The 24409-nt window shown below is 38.9% G+C and overlaps 1 protein-coding gene and 1 long non-coding RNA gene across 6 annotated transcripts in view; one reads left to right on the top strand and one right to left on the bottom strand.

The window, feature by feature from the left end:
* Positions 1 to 4816, bottom strand: part of LOC125923628 (uncharacterized) — a 35912-nt gene extending 31096 nt beyond the window's left edge. Inside the window, exon 1 of the long non-coding RNA XR_007458105.1 lies at positions 4559 to 4816. This is a non-coding gene — a long non-coding RNA (uncharacterized LOC125923628). The remainder of the gene's footprint in view (positions 1 to 4558) is intronic.
* Positions 1 to 24409, top strand: part of CORIN (corin, serine peptidase) — a 251746-nt gene that overhangs the window by 150492 nt on the left and 76845 nt on the right. For all 5 annotated transcript variants that reach the window (XM_049632007.1, XM_049632004.1, XM_049632005.1 and 2 more), the window contains exons 6-10: positions 4810 to 4923; positions 16293 to 16400; positions 18058 to 18168; positions 19863 to 19979; positions 23943 to 24050. In XM_049632007.1, coding sequence (XP_049487964.1) covers positions 4810 to 4923; positions 16293 to 16400; positions 18058 to 18168; positions 19863 to 19979; positions 23943 to 24050 — 558 coding nt within the window. The remainder of the gene's footprint in view (positions 1 to 4809; positions 4924 to 16292; positions 16401 to 18057; positions 18169 to 19862; positions 19980 to 23942; positions 24051 to 24409) is intronic.

Raw genomic sequence — 24409 nt, 5'->3', positions numbered from 1 at the left:
AAACATGGAGTGGCTGGATAAAAAAAAAATTCTAATAAAAATCCATTTTTTTGTACCTACAAGAGACTCACTTCAGATGTAATGGCACTCAAACACTGCAGGTGAAGAGATGGAAAAAGATGTTCCATGCAAACAGAACCCGAAAGAAAGCTGGGGTAGCTATGTTTATATGAAACAAAATAGACTTTAAAACAAACACTGTAATAAAAGGCAAAGAAGGGCATTATATAATGATAAAGGGGTCAATCCAATGAGAGGATCATAATTTTTGTAAATATTATGCATGTAACATAGGAGTACCTAAATATATAAAGCAAATATTAACAGACCTAAAGGGAAAAACTGACAGGAATACAAAATAGTAGAGGCCTTTAATACCTCATTAACATCAATGGATAGATTATCTAGGCAAAAAAATCAATAAAAATAATTGGTCTTAAATGATATATTAGACCAGATGGACTTAATAGATATTTACAGAACATTTTATCCAAAAGCAAAAAAATACACATTCTTCTCAAATGCACATGGAACATTCTCCAAGATAGATTATATGTTAGGCCCCAAAACAGGTCTTCATAAATTAAAGAAGACTGAAATCATATCAAGCATCTTTTCTGGCCACAACAGTATGAAACTAGGAATCAAAGAAGAAAACTGGAAAGGTCACAAATATGTGGAGGTTAAATAACTCCACATCAATATATACATAAATATATAATGAGTCAATGACAAGATCAAAGGAGAAATAAAAAAATACCTTGAGACAATAAAAATGGAAATACAAATCTTTGAGATGCAATAAAAGTAGTTTCTAAGAGGGAGGTTCATAGCAATGTGGGCCTACCACAAGCAACAAGAAAAGTCCCAAATAGCAATCTAACCTTATACCTAAAGAACTAGAAAAAGACAAAGAAGCAAAGCTCAAAGTTAGTAGAATTAAGGAAATAACAAAGATCAAAACAGAAGTAAATGAAATAGAGACCGAAAAGATAATAGTAACTAAGTAACTTGAGCTTGTAACCAAGAGCTTGATCTTTGAAAAGATAAGCAACATTTAAAAATCTTTACACTCACCAAGAAAAAAAGAGAGAGGGCTCAAATAAATAAAATAAGAAATGGAAGAAGAGAAGTTACAACTGATACCACAGAAATATAAAACATCTTGAGAAACTGAACAATTCTGTGCCAGAAAATTGGATAACCTAGAAGAAATGGATAAATTCCTAGAAACATATAATCTTCCAAGATTGAATAATGAAGAAATAAAAAGTCTGAATAGACCAATTACTGGTAAGGAGATTAATCAGTACTCAAAAACCTACCAACAACAAACAGAAGTCTAGGATCAGATGGCTTCACTGGTGAATTCTACCCCACATTTGAAGATTTTATATATATCCTTTTCAGACTCTTCCAAAAAATTGAAGAGGAAAGGACACTTCCAAGCTCATTTTACAAGGCCAGCATTACCCTGAAACCAAAACCAGACTAGGACATCATAAGAAAGGAAGAAAAGAAAAAGAAAAGAAAAGAAAAGAAAAGAAAAAGAGAAGAAACCAAAGGAGAGCAATAGGCCAATATCTCTAATGAACATAGATGCAAAAATCCATGACATTTTTCACAGAAATAAAACAATCCTAAAATTTGTATAAACCACAAAAGATCCTGAATAGCAAAAGCAATCTTGAAGAAAGAGAATGAAACTGGAGGTATAATGCTCCCTGGTTTCAAACTATATTATAAAGTTTAGTAATCAAAACAGTATGGTATAGGCATAAAAAACAGACACATGGATCCATGGAAAGGAATAGAGTCCAGACATAAACCGGTGCGTATATGGTCAATTAATTTACAACAAAGGAGACAAGAATATACAACGGGGAAAGGACACACTCTTTAAAAAATGGTGTTGGGAAAACTGGACAGCCATATGCTCAAGAATGAAACTGGACTACTCTCTTACACCACACATAAAAATAAACTCCAAATAGATTGAAGACTTGAATGTGAGACCTGAAACCATAAAATTTATAGGAGAAAACATAGGTGGCAAGCTCCTTGACATCAGTCTTAGTGATGAATGTTTGAATCAAATTCCAAAAACAAAAGCAAAAATAAACAATCGGGACTACTTGGAACTAAAAACCTTCTGCACAGCAAAGGAAACCATCAACAAAATGAAAGGCAAGCTACTAATGGGAGAAAATATTTGCAAATGATGTAACTGATAAGGGATCAATATCCAAAATATATGAAGAACTCATACAACTCTATAGCAAAACAACAACAAAACACAACCTGATTTAAAAATTGGGCAGAGGATCTGAACAGACATTTTTCCAAAGAAGACATACAGTTGGCCAACAAGCACATGAAAAGATGCTCAACACCACTGATCATCAAGGAAATGCAAATCAAAAGCACTATGAGATATCACTTCCCAGCTGTTAGAATGGTTATTATCAAAAAGACAAGGAATAGCAAATGCTGACAAGGATATGGAGAAAAGAGAACCTTCATGCACTGTTGGTGCAAATGTAAATCGGTGCAGCCACTATGGAAAATAATATGGAGGTTCCTCAAAAAATTAAAATAGAGCTACCACACTGATGTAGTAATTCCACTTGTGGATATTTATCTGAAGAAAAGGAAAACATTAAATTGAAAAGATATACGCATCCCTGTATTCATTGAGCATTATTTACACAAGCCAAGATATGTAAACAGCCTAAGTTTCTATTGATAGATGAAAGGATAAAGAAAATGTGGTATACACATACACAAAGGAATACTACTCAGCCAAAAGAAAAAAGAATGACATTTTGCCATTTGTAACAAGATGGGTGGACCTTGAAGGTATTATGCCAACTGAAATAAGTCGGACAGAGAAAGACAAATATCATATGATCTCAATTATGTGTGGAATCTAAAAAACAAAACAAAGGAACAAAGAAGACAAAACAAAACATGGAGATACAGAAACAGAATGATGGTTTCTAGAGGGAGGGAGGTTGGGTGTGAATGAAATGGGAGCAAACGGGGGTCAAGAGGTACAAACTTAGTTACAAAATAAATAAGTCATGGGGATGAAATATACAGTAGTCAATAACATTATAGTGCATATTTGCAAGTTGCCAAGAGAGTAAATCTTAAAAGTTCCCATCACAAGAAAAAAAATCTGTAACTTTCACTGGTGATGGATGGTAACTAGAAAGACTGAAGTGATCATTTGGCTGTGTATACAAACATTGAATTATTATGCCGTGCACCTGAAACTAATATAACGTTATGTGTCAATTACACTTGAATAAAAACAGACACCATCATTATAAGAACATTTGTAAAATACAGAGGAAAATAAGATGAAGAAAATAAAAATTGCTTTTAATCCCAATACTGGGGATAATCACAGTAACCATTGATTTACTTCTTTCTAGGCCAAATTATATTATGCTTTTTTTCCGTACCAGTGTTTTTCCACTTAAATTATCTTGAACTTTGTCCTAAGACATCAAGTATTTTCTGCAGTATACTTTTCAATGGCTCTAACAGTATTTCTTATTATGAAGGTAACAAAATTTATTTAACCAGCCTCCTACTATTACATAGTTCTTTTCTATCATTTCCTCATTATAAATCATGATTGTACAAATAGCCTTAAAAATAAAAACTTGCACTTATTTATAATGATTTCCTTTGTATGAAGTCCAAGAAATAAGGCGCTTGGTGAAAGGTCATGCACATTTGAAAGGCATTTGATGCACATTACCAAATATTTAAGTCTATTTTAACACCCATTTTATTTTGAAAAGGAACTGATTTTGCCTTTTGTTAATGATTTTCCTTAAAAAAAATCTTTCTAGCTTTTTGTCTTACACTTGTCTACTGTAATTTTGGAGCAATTGAATATTGATTAAAAAAAGAGTACCATAATACTAAAAGCAAAAAATATTAAAATGTAACTATGCTGAAAAAAAGAATGAAAAAATCATTAGGTCATGTTTCACATTCCTTATGCCAAAATAGACTCTGATATAGTCAACTGACATCCTTTTAAGGCAAGTAAATATATTTCACTACAGATCAGGGTGTCTCTAGGCCTGGTTCAAGCACACAACGATGGACTCTTTTTACTGTAACTTTACTGTGCAGCATTGTGTAGCATTTTAATTTTTTTAATGTTTATTTATTTTTGAGAGAGGGAGAGAGAGAGGAAGGTGGAGCGTGAGTGGAAGAGGGGCAGAGAGAGAGGGAGACACAGAATCCCAAGCAGCCTCCAGGCTCTGAGCTGTCAGCACAGAGCCGCATGGGGGCCTTCAACTCACCAACGTTGCGGTCTTGACCTGAGCCGAAGTCAGACACTTAATCGGCTGAGCCATCCAGGCAGCAATTTAGAAGGAGAGGGTTGGGGTTTTTTGTTTGTGTGTTTGTTTCTTGTTTTTAATGTCTGTTCAACTAACAGCACTTCATTTTTAAATAATTTGCAGGTATTAAGAAAAATATTCACATCTGGTATTTTCCCCACATAAATCGTGCAATTGATAAGGCTACCTACCCTCTTGTGCTCTGAACACGGAGACCTCTCACCCCGCATGAGTTTTCTTTTGCGTTTCTCAGACAAACACTGTTTGTATTATTCCCAGGCAATTTCACCATTCATGTTCTAGAGGGCTGAAGGAAACTCGGTGAGGGAATGTGGACACAAATCCGTTGGAGAGCAAGGGAAGGTTTTCCCTCTGTGCTTTATTTCTCCCACTTTTAATGGGAAAACCCTTCTGACGCTGTGTTCCCCCCCTTGTATTTCAGCGCTGTGCGGAGGGGGCGAGAGCTTTCTGTGCGCCAGCGGGCTCTGCGTGCCCCGGAAGCTGCAGTGCAACGGCCACAACGACTGTAACGACTGGAGCGATGAGGCGCATTGCAGTAGGCGCGGGGCCCTGGGGGTTGTGCGGGCGGCCGGGTCCTAGTCGGGCGCCTACAGACCACAGCCATTGCATCGTCAGAGCCTGCCGACCACCGGCCTTTGCGTAGACCACTGCTAGTTTGCCTTTCTAAAGTGAGCCAACGGGTACGGGTTTGCGCGCCTTTCAAAGGCCTGATGCCCTTAGCAGGGCAGGAGCTGGAGGCTGCAATGGAGCTGCTCAAGGACTGGGGCGTTGTGTTGCCTCAAGTGCTCAAAATTGCAAGAAGGCTTTTTTGTTTATTTTGTTTGGGGGAGGATTTTGTTTTTGTTTTTACAGTTTAATGAGTTATAAAGGTCAGCTTTTTGGAAAAGGACGTTTTTAATAGGGAAAATTTTCACCCTTGTGATGCTTAACATTCCAGGTCCAGCAGATGCAAAACCTCTTGTTTAGGTTTTCTCAAAACCTGGCGAGAGACCATGGTGTTAACTGTTTTGAATCCATGCATTGATAGATTCAGCCATAAACATCGTCAGTTTGTTGGCTATTGATTTGATTGCTTGTTTTGACTCGATTGCTGGGTGGCTTGTCTAATATTGTAGTAGTCTGCTTGGGCTGCCATTCAAAACACTGCAGACTTCATGGTTTCAATAGGAGAAATTTATTCTCTCCCAGTTCTGGAGGCTGGAGAGTCTAAGATCAAGGCCAACCAAGTTCAGTTTTTGGTGACAGTTCTCTTGGCTTACAGGCAGCTTCCAGCTTCCTATGTGCTCATGTGACCTCTTTGGAGGCAGAGAGGGAGGAGGACAAGGTGGGAGAGGGTGAGAGAGAGAGAGAGAGAGAGGGCTCTGGTGCCTCATCCTCTTATAAGGGTACTTAGATTAGGGCCCCACTTTTATAGCCACATCTAAGCTTTATCACCTTCTTACAGGTTCTGTCTCCAAATACAGTTATTTGGGGGTTAAGGCTTTAACATACTCATTTTGAGAGGACATAAGCATTCTGGTCCTACATATATATATATATATATATATATATATATATATACACCCACCCACACACACACACACACACACACACACACACATTCCAACTTTCAAGTTGTTTTGCACTTATGCAACAGATGAAAAAGAAAAATTCATCTCAATAATACATTGCAGGATTTGCATCCAAAGCAGAACCATATGTAGTGTTCTAATTGCTTTTTAATGGTTATACGACCAGCAAAAGTTACCACGGGAAAAGCTGTGTTTTACTCCCTGTAGGAGTTGCCAAGGCTGTGTGAGAGCTCATCACTGTTGACCTTAATTGAGAGGTTCTTGTGGTCTCTTTGCCAGGTGGACCACCTTTTGTTTCTCTGAAGGATTAGGATGCTTATTTATCATAAGTGTTGAAGGCAGTATATTATGATAATATTTCAGGTCAGTGTTTCCCTAACTCATGTTCCATAGTTCCTCAGTCTTGAAAACTGCTTGAGAAAAAAAATAAATTTGAGACATTCTGCCAAATCTACTTTTTAGAGAGTTGCAACACATACACATTGCAAGCTCTGAGAAATGCAGTTAAAAAAAAGACTTATTGGGGTGCCTGGGTGGCTCAGTTAGTTGAGCGCCCGACTTTGGCTCGAGTCATGATCTCACAGTTCGTGGTTTCGAGCCCTGCGTCGGGCTCTGTGCTGACAGCTCAGATCGTGCTCCTGTCTCTCTTTCTCTCAAAAATAATAAACATTAAATAAATAAATAAATAAATAAATAAAGACTTATTTTTGCTTAGCTTTGCTTAATTTTGCCTAACTTTGTATTTTCTCAAAATTATTTGTTCCTTTATACCCCCACTTTTATTTATTTATTTTTCATGCATTCTTTTATTTATTTTGTGTAATATCGAGCATCCTATGGAACTTCAGATATGCCACCCATATTTTGGAAATATTTTCACTATGACATTTGTTTTTATATTTTGGAATTACCTGTTCAGAAAAACCTGTGGCACGTGATTTTACATGAAAAACATTCTCACGGCATGTATACTTACATTAGGGAGTACTGCTGTAGAATTAGGAGGAAATATTTTATAGAGCACCCCCATTAGAGAATTTAAAATGATTCAATAGAATTATGGAAATTATGGAAATCGTGGTGGAATCTTTTCCTTACCTCCCAATACGGCCCATGTGGGCATTATTAAAATTCTGCATGTGCCTCTACTCCCGGTGTGGGCTCACACTGGCCCATCATTCTGTTCCTCCACTGCAGTGAGCATTGCACTTAAAACAGTAAGAGCTTTCTGCTGCATTGGTTGAAATTGATTTTGAAAGAGCGAATTTTCCACTCAGTGACTGAACAAGGAAGGTATTACTATTCTATAAGGTATATAGCAATGTCCTAGGAACTGCAAGTTTATGAAGGAAGATATGGGCTTTCCTCATGAGCATACTTCAAAACCCATGTGGCTTGGTCAGTTGAGGAAATAAAATACATTCCTTCAGAATATTTGTCTATGAAAATGCTTAGTTAGACATTGAAAGCTTCGAGTGTAATTGTTTCCGGACTCACGAGGACATTTGATTCTGAGTTTTAACCTTCAGTGCTTGTGGCATTTCAGTGCGTTCACTGAGGGTGCCACCCTCCCGCTGTCCACCACCCTGTGGTGAAGGAGGAGTGCTAAGTCTGAAATAGGGCATGGATGCAAATCAGAGCGTGAATGCAGCCTGCATACTCCTGAAGGGAGAAGACGGTTTTGCTGGGCATTCCTAATGAGTGAGCAGAAAGATATGCTAGGGCGCTGGCAGGTATAGGAGGAGGAGGACTCCTCCTCTATGCTAATCAACTATGCTGGTGGCATTTATTTACATGATGTGATTGAATTTTTAGCAGAGGAGGTATTATCCCTTTTTGTCCAGATGCAGTGCTGAGGTTGACAGTGATGAACAAATTTGCCACTTGTTCAAAGTGCTAGATTTGAGCCTGGTTCTCTACTGTTTGTTTTTATTGAAGTGTAGTTGATACACAAATGTCATATTAGTTTTAGGTGTACAACATAGTAATTCAACAATTCTGTACGGTACTCAGTGCTTATCACAAGTGTAGTCACCATGTGTCACCTTACAATATTATTGACCACATTTCCTATGTTGTACTTTTCATCCCCATGACTGCTTTATCTTATAACTGGAAGTTTGTATCTCTTAATCCCCTCCCCTTATTTCACCCACCCCCCCAGTCCCCTCCCCTCTGGCAATCATCAGGTTTTACTTCGTATTTACGAGTCTGTTTCTGTTTTTGTTTGTTTTCTAGATTCCATGTATACATGAAACCATAATGACATTTGTCCTTCTCTGACTTATTTCACTTAGCATAATACCCTCAAGGTCTACCCATGTTGTCACAAATGGCAAGATCTCATTCTTTTTTATGGCCCCAAATATTCCATTACACACACACACACACACACACACACACACCCCACATCTTTTTTATCCATTCATCTATCAATGGACGCTTAGGTTGCCTCCACATCTTGGCTATTGTAAATAATACTGCAGAAAGCATAGGGGTGCACATATCTTTTTGAATTAGTGTTTTCATTTTGGGAGGAGTAAATACCCAGTAGTAGAATTACTGGATCATATGATATTCCTATTTTTAATTTTTTTGAGGAACCTCCATACTGTTTTCCACAGTAGTTGAACCAATTTACATTCCCACCAACAGGGCACAAGTTTTCCTTTTTCTCCACATCTTTGCTAACACTTGTTGTTTCTTGTCTTTTAGGAACTAGCTATTCTGACAGGTGTGAGGTGATATCTCAATGTGGTTTTGATTTGCATTTCCCTGACAATGAGTGATGTGGGGCATCTTATGTGTCTGTTGGCCATCTGTATGTCTTCTTTGGAAAAATGTCTATTCAGGTCCTTTACCCAATTTTTATTCAGATTATTTGGGGTTTTTGGTATGGAGTTGTATGAGTTCTTTATATATTTTATATACTAACTCTTTATTGGCTGTGTCATTTGCAAATATCTTCTCCCATTCCATAGGTTGCCTTTTTGTTTTGTTGATGGTTTCCTTCACTGTGCAAAAGCTTTTTATTTGGTGAAGTCCCAACAGTTTATTTTTGCTTTTGTTTCTTTTGCCTGGGGAGACCTATCCATAAATGTGTTGCTAAGGCTGATGTCCAAGGCATAACTGCGGGTATTTTCTTTTAGGAGTTTTGCGGTTTCAGGTCTCACATTTAGGTCTTTCATCCATTTTGAGTTCATTTTTGTGTATGGTGTAAGAAAGTGGTCCTGTTTCATTCTTTTGCATGTGGCTGTCCAGTGTTCTCAGTACCATTTATTGAAGAGACTGTCTCTCCATTATAAATGCTTCCCTCCTTTGTTGTAGATTAATTGACCATATAAGCGTGGGTTTATTTCTGGGCTGTCTATCCTGTTCCATTGATCTATGTGTCTGAATCCAGCCTTGAATGGGTCCAAATCTAATTGTTGTTTTTCCCAAACTGTGCTGCCTTTCACTTGCTCTTGTCCGTGTAAGTTCAGACTTGGTGAACAATTATATTCTGATCACTTATATGACAGGAAAATGTTTATTTTGGATGCTCTATTATACTTTGGGCGATGATTGTCTATTACACTGGCATGCCAGGTATCTGGGACTGCTTACGGACTTTCTCCACTAACTAATTTTGTCATGTCCTTCAGTGTCTTCCTAAGTATTTGTAGAATGAATGGATTTCCAACCACCTGGAATAATTTTAGTGGGGTAGTGAAAATATTTTCAAAAATTAAGGAAAGTTTTCTTTTAGAAATTTCTAACTCTGTGACTTTAGGCAGGCTACCTACCTCTCTGTTCCTGGGTTTCTTTGTCACTGAGGCGGGCTGCACTTTAGCCCTGCAGGAAGCCCCACTTGCAGGGATCCTAATCCAGTGGGTCTGGAGGCGGAGCACAGTAGCACCTTTGCAAAACTTCCAGGGTAACTCTAATATACAGCCAGATATGAAACCACTGGACTAGAGGGTGTCTGGTGTCTCTTTTGCTGCTCACATTCTATAATCTTTTGATTGTATAACCAGCTCTAGAACAGCGTCTGGTAGATAACTAGTGCTTAGCAAATGAATAAGAAAGCTTCAAGAAAAAATGGTTGTCACAAGGAAAATAGCGGCCACAAAGTCCACACACTTTATGCCACCTACAATCACTGTCAAATACCTTTGGAAATCATTTACTTGGAATTTAGAGTAAAATTGGTTGACTTATATTTTAGTATAATTATACTCTAAGCTATACTAATTATACTATACGCTAATTATGCTGTGTTATCTACTTATTCTAAGTATAATTAATTACACTAATGATCACAACGTGTAGTGATTACTCATGGTGGACGTTCTGGAGTCAGGCTGCCTGGGTTCCTATCTCTGCTTTGCCATTTCCTCCTTCTGTGAACTTGGGGAAGTCACTCAATCTCTCTCGACCTCAGTGCCCTCATCAGTGAGATGGAAACATTAACAGTAACTATCTCTAGAACTATCGTGCAGAATGCCGAATCCTTGGCTAGAAAGCACATAGCCCATTGTCTGTCTGGCATGCTATAACCCTTTCAAGAGTGATAGGACTTCTGGGTGCTATTGTGGTTATTGCGTTTTTATTCACCACATCTTTGCTCCCCACGCCAGCTCACCTCCACCTCTGCCCACCACTTCTCACCTCCAAGGTGTAAAGGATGGTCACCGGAAGCCATAAGGCCGCTCATAAAGGTCAGGGGGGTAATTGAAGAGGAAACAGAAACATGAAAACATCCACCCCAACTTTAAAACCAGCACCGCGTGAAACTATTTTAGAAAAGAAGCACAAAAGAAAAACTGGTGTTCCATATGATGTTTCTGAATCACCAAAAATGACCACATTGACCATATTCTGTTTCCTAAAAGGCAGGGATGCAAGTAAATACTAGAACTGTTTCCATCAAAATAATAAAAAGGAAAATATTACTCTGTACACTGAAGGAGAAAGCTTCAGATGTCTGGAAAATTCACTTCGGTTTAGTAGCAATCTGATTATACAAATCAGTAAGAGTATTGAATACTCTTGAATTCCTGCCATGTGCAAAGCATGTTGTAGACACCCAGGAAGTATAAAGACTGTTAAGACATGGTTTCTTTCTTCAGGAGTCTTTGAGTCTAATCAGAGGAATAACATGAATACGGAGATCATTGAATATGGTACTTTAGAGCAATACAGTAGAAGAGATGTCACAAAGGGAAAGAAGACTGGTACAAACAAAAAGGCAGGGGCCGTAGGTTCTATGACTATATGACAAGGGCAAGATCACTAGGAGTAAGATTAGTGTGGAGAAAGCTGATGAAAAGATGGAATTGAAACCAGGCCTTGGACACAGGTGATGTTTGGAAAATCTAGTTCAGTGATTCTCAAGAGAAGGCAGTTTTGCCCCACCTCTCCCCCCCCCCCCCCGAGGGGACATTTTGCAATATTTGGAGACAAATTTGACTGTCACGAGTATGGAGTTTGGAGGAGGTGCTACTGGCATTTAGTGGGTAGAGGCCAGAGATGCTGGTCAGCATCCTACAATGCACAGGATCATCCCACAAAGAATTACCCACTCCCAATTTGTCAATAGTACTGCTATTGAGAAGTCCTCCTTTAGAGCTAAAAACCAATAGTCAGAAACCCCAGGAATCAAGAAACCTGGGTAACCGTAATGTGCTGGGCAACTGCGGGCAAACTATTTAACCTCTCGGGTCGTCTCAAAATGAGGGCGCCTCTGGGTGGAAATTGAGCATCCATACTTGAATCTTGAATTGAGGCAACACAATTATGTTCATAGACTTGTAGAGATTAAGAAAAGTGAATGAAGCTCTTGATAAAAACTTTTCTGTTCCTTTGTTTTCTCCTTTAATTTAATGATAATTTTGAGGGATGAAAGTTAATAGAGTAAGATGCCAAATTGAAATAAATATCAACATGCAAGAACTGCAGAAGTAACATTTTGTATCAGGTACTCATTAAAGAAAAAAAATCTGTATCTAGAAAAACATCTACCTTAGGTTATGTAAAGTTATGCTTGTATTGAGCAAGAAAATCATAGCAAGAAGCTTTTGAAAATTTTGATTTGTTGGCCCTAAATGGTGCTGGCATCTCTTTTCAGTCCAAATAAACATTTATTCCAATAAAAGGAGGCACTGTGATCTTTGCTGTTTGCTATGCATTTCTGGCTGCGCAGCGCCTCTGGTTAAGGTTCTGTGTGTTTACTAATCACGCAGACCTCAGGGAGGTAACAAGTTGTTTTCCAAATGCAGCTCATTTTGTATCTATCCTCGGAAAATGGCTTCTAACCAAGGAAGTGGTAACAGTGGAAAGTTCAATCTGCACCTGTGTGAATAATGAAGAATTAAAAAAAAAAATGCTTGAGTCATCTCCATTTATGAAATAAATGTTTATTTTTATGAAATAATTTAATAGATGACAGCATTAACTTAAAAAATATCTACAGCAAGGTGTTTTAATATGCAACGTTTTTAGAATGGGCCTCACAGAAGGGATGCATGAATCATTGGAAATTTTTGGCATGTTCCAAGGTTAATCAGATTCTAAAAGAAGTATTTGATTCCCCAGTCTTACCATCAAAAAAAAAAAAAAAAAAAGTGAAATGTACTGCTTAAAAAAAAAGAAAATTAACTCCTATCGTTTAAAATATGTCACCCCGTCCACCCCACTCCCTCCTCTGGGGAATGCAAAATGACCATTTTGCGCGATGGTCAAATTGAGGCCCCTGGTTATTGCTGATTCTAGCATACTGATTCAAAACCTGCTACAAGAGTAATTTAGATTAAAAACTAAACAATAATAAGAAAGATTTTTTTTCAAATTTCCCAAGGAAATGTATATATTTTGATGCACAAATTCCCTAACTTTGCAGAGTGGGCAGGAGAATCAAAGTCTGTAACCTTTCTTGACTCAGCATGTGTGCAGCGTGGGGTGCAGGGTGGGGATTTAGAGCCCTCTGCTGAATGGGAGGAAATAGTCCTGTCAGGTGAAAACTGGGACCTCTTTTTAATTATTTTCCTTTATGATGGTCATCCGTGTTATTAAACTTATTCAGCCTGGGCGAAATAAATAAAAAGCACTTACAGAGTTCTGTGTGTGTAGAAGTGGGAGCATGTATGTAGACACATGTGTGTGTGTTGTCCACATATGCACCCTCTTAATGTAGGCACTGAACAGATAGATGGTCCCTAAGGAACATTACATTTTTTAAACGATATGACCCTACAAGTATGTAAATAGCTTCTTTGAAGAACGCTTCGTGAAATAGAAACTTATAATTCATGTAACAAGTATAATATTTTGATGTATGTGGCCAACAGTTTAACTGATCCATGCCCAAGAATTTTGGTAAGGAATTATTATAGAGTCTGGGATGTTTACAGTGAAGAGGTACCCATCACCAGTCATGTGAGATGCAGACTTCTGCTTGAGGAGAAGCAATCAGGTAGAATTTAGGAGACAATTAGATTCTTGGTCTTCATCAGCCAAGTAGACTTGTCCTCAAAAGTGTCCCCTTTGTTCTTGCTATTCCTTCTGCTTGAATCATGCTGAAACTTTCATCCCATCCACTCTACTGAGATCCTGTCTTCCATGATCCCTCTCCAGCCTTAAGAATCTGTATTTTGGGGGCACCTGGGTGGCTCAGTGGGTTAAGCGTCCGACTTCAGCTCAGGTCATGGTGTCATGGTCCGTGAGTTTGAGCCCGGTGCAGGGCTCTGTGCTGACAGCTCAGAGCCTGGAGCCTGCTTCAAAATCTGTGTCTCCCTCTCTCTCTGCCCCTCTCCCACTCACACTCTGTCTCTGTCTCTGTCTCTCTCTCTCTCTCAAAAATAAATAAACATTTAAACAAATTAAAAAAAAGAATCTGTATTTTGAACGTAATTCACTTTAAATAAGAGAAAATACTTTTAAGAAATCTCATTTCTATTAAATGCAGGCTTCCTAACACATATTGATTTAAAACATTTTTATAACTTTATTGAGGTACAATTTCCATACCATATGTTATCCCATTGATTTTTAGTAAATTTATGGAGTTGTGTGACCACCACCACAATCCACTTCTAGAACTTCTTCATCTCCCCTCAGATTTCCCTCCCACCTATTTGTAGTCAGTCCCCATTCCCACCCCTTCAGCCACAGGTAACCACTGCTCTGATCTCTGTCTCTGTAAGTTTTCTTTTTCTGGGAATTTCATAAGTGGGTCACACAATATGTAGTCTTTGTATCTGAATTCTTTTATTTAGCATAATGGTTTTGAGATTCATCTGTACTGTCACATGTATCAATGGTATGATATTTCTAATTGCTGGATAGTATTTCATCATTTGAGTATTCTATATTTTGATTATTCATTCACCAGCTGGTGAGCGTTTGGTTTCTAGTCTTTGGCTATTATAAATAATGCTGCCACAGACATTTGCATACAAGTCTTTGTATGGATGTTTGTTTCATTTTTCTTGGGTAGATTTCTAAGGATGGAAATCATGAATCATATGATAAGGTTTATAGTTAACTTTATGAAAAGCTGCCATAATGCTTTCTAATGTAGCATTATTATTTTGCATCCCCAGCAAGTATATATGAGAGCTTCAGTTTCTCAAAATCCTTGCCAATACTTGGTATTTTCTGTTTATTGTTATTGTTATTATTATTAATTACCATCTTAGGGGATATGTAATGGTATCTTATTGTGGTTTTAATTTGCCTTTCCCTAATGACTAATTATATTGGGCACTTTTTTATGTCTCCTTCGTATGTCTTTTGTGAAGATTTTCTATTCAATTCTTTCACGTATTTGAAATTGGGTTGTCTTGTTATTGAATCTAGAAGTTCTATATATATTCTGGATGTAAGTCCTTTATCTGATACATGACTTGCAACTACTTATTCCAGTATGTGGTTTGTCTTTTCATTTTCTTAGTAGTATCTTTTGAAGCACAAGCCTTTAATGAAGTCCATTTGCTATTATTATTTTTGTAATGGCTTGTGCTTTTGTTGTTATACCTAAGAATTCTTCCAAGGTCAAAAAGATTGTTTCCTGGTTTTTTTTTTTTTTCTAGAAACGTCATAATTTTAGCTCTTACATTGAAGTCTGTGATCCACTTTGAGACAGTTTTTGTATACAGTTTGAGGGAAAAGCTAGACTTAATTTTGCAATTGGCCCAACACCACTTGTTGAAGAGTGTTATTTTTGCATTGAATTGTACTGGCATCTTACACATATTAATTTACATTACACATACTTATTAATCTCTTCCCCAAACCCTATTAAGTAATTGATATTATCCTAGTTTCATAAATCAGTTTACAGATTCATAGACTGTAACCACTCCAGTTATTCAAGTTCTCACAGCTAGTAGTAGATGGCAGAACCAGGGTGCCCAAGTATCTGGTTCACCCAAGTACAAGATCTAGTACAAGGACCAAGTCCAAGTCCTTCCATATTACTTATTTCAACATCAAACTTTAAGCTTCTGGAGGTTACATAGCACTTAATCTTATCTTGTCACCATAATCTAGCCCAGTACTGATTATTTGAGGGTCATGTTATGAAACACTGAGTTGACTTAAATGATATTGTGTGTGTGAAAATAACAACCTTATAATCTAAATAACTTTTTCTCTCCATTCTGTTCATGCTTATCACGGACAAAACTAGACTTTCATTTTATTTTCTTTTTTAAAGTTTAGTTATTTTGAGAGAGAGAGAGAGAGTGCAAGTGGGGGAGAGACGGAGAGAGAGAGAGAGAGAGAGAGAGAGAGAGAGAATCCCAAGCAGGCTCTGTGCTGTCAGTGCAGAGCCCGACATGGAATTTGATCTGACAAACCATGAGATCATGACCTGAGCTGAATCTAGAGTTGGACACTCCACCAACTGTGCCACCCAGGTGCCCCTAGACTTTCATTTTAAAGGAAATGTTTTAAGGAAATAACTACTCAGCCTGTATTAAAAGTCATTCATTCTGCACGAACATGAATTTCATTAGGAACTTTGTTGAGTTGAGAGTGTCTGTGCTCGTATTTGACTATAAAAGAGCTTTCAGGTAACATAAAGTGGATCTCAGATAAAGACTTTCAGAAAGTGTTAGAAGCATTGGTTTGGGAGCCAGAAGGTTCTAGTCCTCGCTCTGCAGGAACTTGGTAAGTGATCTTGAACAAGACCTTGGATGTCTCTGCATCACAGTCTCCTCACTGGTAAAACAGTAGATGTGGACCTGGTTACCATTATGATTTCCCTCCCGTGATATGCTTTTGTTAAATGAATATCCTATAACATCCTGTTCTGCTCTGATGACATATCAGCGGCTTCTCTTATATACAGATTGCAGTGAGGATTTGTTTCACTGTCACACGGGCAAGTGCCTTAATTATAGCCTTGTGTGTGATGGATATGATGACTGTGGGGACCTGAGTGAGGAGCAGAACTGTGGTAAGTAGTATTGTTTCCCTGAAGGTTTTCATTTAAAATGACAGACGTGCATAGTCCAGAATTCGTAGCTCATTGTTTGTTCACGTGATTAGCAGGTTAACTTGCAAAATGGCTGGTTTCCTTATTTTTAGAAAGAGGAGGTTTTTTCCAATTACTCGTCTCAGTCATGTCTTATGTGTCAATGTAGTATTTCTTAAAGTCACAATAATGCAGTGCTTAAGAAGTAGAGTGGAAAGATGGGTAACGATTGTTAATATGTTAAAATTTTCTCCTTGAAAGTGTTGTATTTCTTTTCTGGTTAGGGCCAGTGGCCCATATTTAGATTTTGAGCTCTTGAGCAAAACTTCACAGACAGATGTATTGTTGTGTGTACATCATAGAGTTTATAGTTGGGAAAGTTCTTATAGATGACCTAATCCAAACCCCCCTTTTACAGTGAGATAACTGGAGAAAAGCAGGGGGGGGAAAGGTGGGGGATGGGGTGGAGGGCTTGAGTAGTTGGACAGGTCAATGGAGAGGACCAAGGAATATAGTTACTGTGTAAAAAAGAATGGTCTTAACCACTCAACATAATTCCTCTGAAGATAGTAGGATATCATGAAGTTTGTGCTCTTAGGGTGACTTTGCGCCTCTGTAACGGCAATAATTACAACTTTCCCTTAGACCAGTCTTTGCCCCACTTGCCCATCATTATTAGCAAGCTGAGCACGTGGTGCTTCTTCTGGTTTCTGCACATGTGTCCCATCTATTGTGTCTTTCTTCTTTTCTCAGCACTTCATCTTCCATATACTATACCTTACTTTATTGCTGCAATATGACCTTTCAGATCCATGGTTGCTCCATGAGTCTGTCAACGACAGTGGTACTCTCTCAGTGGATACTCACAATTGTTCCTCATTATTGAATCTGTTATCCACGAATCTACACACATCTGTTAAGTGGTCACTTATATTAAGGCTTTTCCACATCTCATGGTAAGGAATCCCATAGAGTCTGCTCTCTGTGAGAAGAAACTTGACTTAATTCCCTCTCTTTTTTTCTCCAGGAATGTATAGTTTAGGGAAGAGGTTAAATCTAGGCTAAAAAGGATCATGAAAAAAATATAAATATTCTGCATTTCTTACCCAGGAGTTTTTTTTTCCAATATGAATTATATATTAAGATAGTTTAATAAAAAGCCTAAGCTTAGCATCAGGAAAGATGACAGGAGATATTTGCCTTCCCAATTTATCAGAGAGAGGTAGGTCACAATTCTTAGACACATGGCAGAGTCCTCACAAATCAAATCAGCTATCTACATTGTGAAACCCACATCAGAGGTCTGTTTATGTTAGCCAATGTAAAAATAAAAATTTTTCGTAAGGAAAGAAAACAACAACAAAACAAAAACAGGAACAACCCATGGGTCCTGAGAAAGCTGCCCGGTTTTTACTCATTTGAAAAACAGACAGATCTTACCCCACAGTGATGGTGGCCAGTGGGTCACATGCTGGGGTAGGAGGTGGCATTTTAATTGTGCCGGAGCCACCATAGAGAAAGCATTGAAGGTATCTGAACAATCGGAACAGACTCTCTTCAGCTGGAATCATGAGTCATTCAGCTCTCAGTCTTTGTCGTGCTGGTTCTCTACATCCCCCTGAGTTTTTGTTTCCTCCAGATTGTAATCCCACAAAGGAGCATCGCTGTGGAGATGGGCGCTGCATTGCAATAGAGTGGGTTTGTGACGGTGACCATGACTGTGTGGATAAGTCCGACGAGGTCAATTGCTGTAAGTGCCCTGCGGATTTCCATTTGCTTATTTTTTCCTTTCTGCCTGTTTAGACAAATATAGTGCCCAGCACTCAAAGGGAAGATCGCTGTACTTTGCTTCTAATCTATGAAGATAATAATTGAGCGGTGTGATGGCAATTACAGTGTCATGTATCTGGCTTCCACATGTGTCTCCCCAGAACTCCAAGCTTAATTTGGCTGCCCTGGCCAGGCCGGTGTCTGTTTTCTGTCTCACTGGCCACGCATCTCCTTTCTGCATCTGTAACTTTGTCAAAGAGGATGTTCTTCCCAAAGATTGGGGGACTCTTTTTCTGCAAGCTATGTATGAGTAACTAAGCTTCCCTGAAGGAACCTCCAAACATGCTCTCAGTCACTATTTGTGGGAGAACATGGAGAGGATTGCCAGAGACATGAAAGCCTTCAGTGTTCCTAGGGTTACATAGAGCACATGATAATAATTACAACTTTACGGGCTGTTGTGTTTCTGGGTGAGTAGACAGTCTGGAATAGTAGAAGCTAGATGTTAAACGAGAATAGTATTGACCTGAAGGAGTTAATATGATGCATTTGGTGCATGTTCAAACCAATTAAAGTTTTTATTCCATCTTTTGCTGTCTAATAAAAATAGGCAAATTGATACATATGAGATTGAATATTTAATTTGCCTATAATTTGAGGCAAAAATAGAAATATGGGTCATATGGGTTTTATTTTGACAGAAGAAAAGCCATCTACATTAATTAACAAATGCAACACCCAGCTTTCCCTTTCCCTGAATTGAATTGGAACTGAGTCCTTGCTGGTGGACAGAGTCAAACAGAGTGGACAATATCTCGATGGATCTTGGGAAAGCAAGGACATGGTACTCAGGTCTACCGATTCTGGTGTTCAGCCTCAGTTCAAGCATATGGAGCTTTAATATTAGACAGTAACTCAGTGAAGGCTGAGGTTACATGAATGGGTTTCTGATGCTCGAAAAGACAATAGGGATAGAATTTAGACAACCTTCAGGAACTGGAAGGTTAGTAGCCACTAGACCATCCTTATCAAACGTAAGATGTCATAAGCAGTTTTGAAATAAAGCGTTTATTATGTGCGGGGTACTATGCAAATTCTTTCACATACGTCATTTCGTTGGCCCATTAGGTCAGATTGGAATAAAATGAAATGTTTGGGCTTTGAGTCAGAGAACCTTGCCTTCACATTCCGGCACCAGCTTTTAACAGCCTTGTGGCTTTGAGACGGACGCTAACCTCTCTAGACTTTAGTTTCCTTATTCTATACAAGGTTGATAATATCTACTTCGCAAGTCTGTTATGAGGATCTGAGATTAGATACATAATACTGCTAGCACAGTTATTGCCGTATGCTAAGCCTTTAATAAATTATAGCTTTTATATTTGTAATAAAGCTACTATCATCCTTAAGACAATTTTCTCACCCTGCCCTTATCAAGAAAACGTTAGTTTTTAGTAAGTGCTATTTCACATGGCAAGAGAGAGCCTCAAAAGAAAACTTTCCATTCCCAAAACACGTGGAATGAAACAAATTAATGACACATTCGTTCATTTATGTGGAACATGCAGATAGAACGTTTCATTTCTTGGTAATGCCAGATAAGCGGGAATCCTATCTACGATCCGCAGACAGAAGTACAAATCAGTGCAGCGAATATTATTCTGGCCTCTGCAGCTTGTCACAGCCAGGGTCTGATGGAGTGCAGGAGCGGACAGTGTATCCCTAGCTCTTTCCAGTGTGACGGAGACGAGGACTGCAGGGACGGCTCTGATGAGGAGAACTGCGGCGACAGTAAGTGTGGGAGCATTCCTCACCCGCGGACTTTTCCCTGGGAATGGAGCAAAGAGTTGGGAGTTACCTAATGCTTACGTAGGATTTCCACATAAACAATTCCAGATTGCCCGGCTCAGCATGGCTCACAGCACTGGCTGGCCGTAAAACCCTTCCTTATGGTCAGTATAATTCCCCAGCATCTTGCACTGAACAGTCCTCCCTCAGGATAGACGGTGGAGGTTGAACACTTAAACAGCATGGGAGATTCAGTGATCTGTCTTATGGGGAAAGTCAACACGATGATCAAAGAAAAGTTGAGTCTGTAGTATTCTGTTAAATTACATTAGGTTACAATTAGGAGGAGCTGGCTTCTGAAATCAAACATGACAGCCTCCCCGGGTGCCTCGGTGGCTCAGTTGGTTAAGCGCCCAACTCTTGATTTCCGCTGAGATTTACGATCTCGTGGTTCACAAGATTGAGCCCCATGTTGAGTTCTGTGCCGACAGTTCCGAGCCTGCTTGAGATTTTCTCTTTCCCTATCTCAAAAATAAATAAGTAAAAATAAACAAACAAATAAAAAATGTGATTGCCTTCTAAAATAACTATGTGCAGAGAAACAGTTTCTCTCTCTTTTTTTGTGTGCCCTGCCGTGTCATTTTATTTTCATTTATTTTTTTATTTCGAGTCGTTATTTAAATTCTAGTTAATTAACATATAGTGTAATATTGTTTTCAGGAGTAGAATTCAGTGATCGATCACAGAGAAGCAGTTTCATGCCTCACATTAACAAGTAACATACTCAACTACACTTGAAAAGGGTCACCGATGTCTTCTGTGAAACTCGAAAAGAAAATCAAATAAGTTGGTTTTTAAACTGTGTCTATTTCTGTCAGAAAAGAAGAGCCCTTGACTTAAAAATCACTACATTTGTTTGTAAGTGACCTTGCCACTCACCGGCATAGCCTAGTCATTAACAATGTGGCTGCTGGATGGGATGCTTGGGTGGTTCAGTCAGTTGAGCATCCGACTCTTGATCTCAGCTCTGGGGGACTCAGGTCTTGTTCTGAGGGTTGTGAGTTCAAGCCCTGCATTGGGCTCCATTCTGGGTGTGAAGCTTACTTAAAAAAAAAAAAGAATGTGGCTGTAGGTGACTTTGGGCTGGTAACTGAACTCTGTTGTGTCTCAGGCTCTGTGCCTGTAAACTCAGAGTAATACCTACTCAGAGGGCTGGCACATTGTGAACACTCAATAAACATGAGCTATTATTATCACACGACTGTTGTGTTAAAACATGTCTTGGGGTGCGTATATCACAAATTGGCCAATGAGGTTGGTCACCTGTAGCTAAATTAATTTTGTCATAATGAATATTGATCCTTAGAATAACTTCAATGAAAAAGCATACCAGGCCTAAAAAGAGGTACTTTTAGTCACAGATGTAGTACCTAAGAAATCAGGTAATGAGTACTTCATTTTACCAATTTTAGCATTCAGAAGCAGATTCTTTTCTAGCCATGAGTTATGATGTGCATATCAGCCAAGCACCTCCCTTTGGATCAAACTGTTCTTTCTTTCGACGTAATTCATCTGTGTTTGAGACAATTTTGGATTCTTTACTATGCAATGGCAAGATTTATAAACTATTTCCTAGCATATGTGAGATGTAAGAAAGTCATGCAATGAAGTGGATCAAAAGTAAAATTTTTACCATCTTCATATTACTTAATCTAATGAATCTGACTTAATAAATGTATATTGTGGTGCTAATATGTGGTCAACCACTGGGAATCTGGTGGCAGGCGAAATAGGTCATGGAGTCTGCAGGCCCCTGGGGAAGACTGGCGTGACACAAATAATTGTGCAAGTCAGTGTCTACCATGGAGTGACATGGGCCAGGAGGGAAAGTTCAGGGAGCTTTGTGCTGTATATGGGATGCATGCGCTGGGACAGGGCCTTAGGGAAGTTTCCCTGAGGAAGAGACGTTGGAGCTAAGATGTGAGGAATGAGTGGAGCTGACTTAATGAAGTAAGGTGGGACTGGAGAAAGCACTTTGGACACGGGGATCCGCTTGTCCGAAGGTCCCAGGGAGGAGAGGAACAAGGCTTATATGTAGATACCAGGAGAAGGCCACTATGATTAGAGCCAGGAGTGAAGGGGGAAGGTGCCACTCCAGAATGTTGTCACCAGTATCCCAGGCCGGCTCTGCTAGGAAGACTGGGGAGGGAAGTAGAAGCCGCCCAGGCCTTTGGGCCCCATTCAAGATTCAGGCCTCTACAGCCCTCAGGCTCCCCTCTCAGCCCTGTTGTCTAGTCTCCCCGAAGCTCCAGTGATGCCAGCCTGTGCCCTCCCCACTCCAGCCTTTGTGTATTCTGCTTTCTGCTTGGGAAACCATTCTACCTTCTTTCTTTTATTTATTTTTTATTTTTAAATTTTTATTTATTTTTGAGAGAGAGAGAGAGAGCGTGCGCGCAAGTGGGGGAGGGGCAGAGAGAGACGGAGACACAGAATCCAAAGCAGGCTCCAGGCTCCGAGCTGTCAGCACAGAGCCCGATATAGAGCTCAAACTCACGAATTGAACTGTGAGATCATGACCTGAGCCGAAGTCGGACGCTTAACCGACTGAGCCACCCAGGCGCCCCACCCCATTCTACCTTCTTATGCCAACTTAACCCACCTGCCTTAAAAACTCCTTTGAGAAGCTCTCCCCTTATTGTCCTAGTTTGCTTCTACTGCCTTACATATACCTTACATACACAGTGATCACACGGCTTAGCTGTGTGTGTAAGGTTCTGTTCATGGCCACGTGCCTAGGTGGAGTATAAGCCATTTCACTTCTTTTATCTTTTAATGCCTCATGCCTAGCCTGTCACCTAAGCTTGTCACATAGCAGACGCTCAATACCAGCTGAAATAATGAATGCAGGTTGTCTTATTGAAATTCTTTAAGAGACTGGATGCATTGATATTAGCCTGGCTTACCTTGCAAAAGTGGTTTGACCCTGATGATATTAAAAAAAAAAACAAAACAGGAGTGGTATCTGTTTTCTTTCAAGGCTGTGATATATACTGTTGCACATTAATGGGAAGGAAAGAGTCCAATATAATAAACATTATCTGAGAATTATAGATAAGAATGATTTTATGTACACATATACTGTTATTTATACTTAAAAATGCCTTGCAAGATTTTCTAGATTCTAGATGACATATATGAAAGTAACTGACTATAATGAACAAGAGGTAGAGAGAGAATGGGTAGTAATTTATTACCCTATCCATTTAACCTACAAATGACCAGGAAATCAATGGGAAAAGCAGTTTCCTTTCTACAAACCTTAAGGAAAAGCCATTAGGCTGATGTTACTGCTTTCATTCATTTGGAAACAAGAAACCCAATTCTCAGGTCATCATAGCTAGGCCAGTGATACTTTCCAAGGACATACAGAAAATATGGATAGCAGCTGCATAAGATTTGCACCATGATAAAGTATCCTTACTGTCTTGGTGTTGATGCCCTATTTATTTTTAGGGAAAGCATTTTCCTTACAGGGAAGAATAGAGTTGGGTGCAAATGAGTCTAAAATAATATCATTTGACACTCAAAATTCCAAGATCATTACTTTGGCCTTTCTCTCCAACCACCTACATTTTATTCTGTAATCAAGTTTATTCACCCATGTAAACATAAAACACCTTTTTCCCCCCGTTAAAAGTAACACCCACCTGTTTTGTAGGCTAGGTTGCCTCTTATTTCTTCATTCCTACAGAATCCTTTTTGGAATAACAGTGTTGTATTTAGTTGCCAGGACAATTAATCCAGAAAGTTACATATTTAACATGTGTTCAATATTTTTGGAGAAATTGGAAGGGAATTAAAGTTGTGTCATTCCTCCGCTCCACCAGACGTTCTTGATACTTTCTATCCCAGTGTCAGGACTTTACAGATGATGAAAGCAAATGTGCCTTTTCCCCCCCTCTGTAGGTCAGACTCCATGTCAAGAAGGCGACCAAAGATGCCTCTACAATTCCTGCCTTGATTCATGTGGCGGTAGCTCCCTTTGTGACCCGAACAACAGTCTAAATAACTGTAGTAAGTACAGCAGCTGACAAATGCGATCATCATGTCAGGATGTGCATTTGGCTGTTTTCTTTTGAATTGACATTAAAATGTTGAAATCCGGAATCCCTCCAAGTGTGTGTGTGTGTGTGTGTGTGTGTGTGTGTGTACATTTATATACATATTTCTTTTTTAAAGGTTGCATGTGGTAGCGGAAAAGAAACAAAATGGTCTTAGTTAACTTAAATCAGAAACAAATGTGTCATTGTGAACGGCCTATAAATCCACCTTGCTTAATATCATTACCATTATTTTCAATTCAACATCAGCTCCTATATATTACGTTCTTGGCTCCATCTATGGGCAGATGCTATCTTTCTTCCGTTTGAAAG

The sequence above is a fragment of the Panthera uncia genome, chromosome B1, assembly GCF_023721935.1.
Source record: "Panthera uncia isolate 11264 chromosome B1, Puncia_PCG_1.0, whole genome shotgun sequence".
Classification (NCBI taxonomy): domain Eukaryota; kingdom Metazoa; phylum Chordata; class Mammalia; order Carnivora; family Felidae; genus Panthera; species Panthera uncia.
Note: the sequence above shows the minus strand (reverse complement) of the source record. Positions and strands in the feature narration are given on the sequence as shown.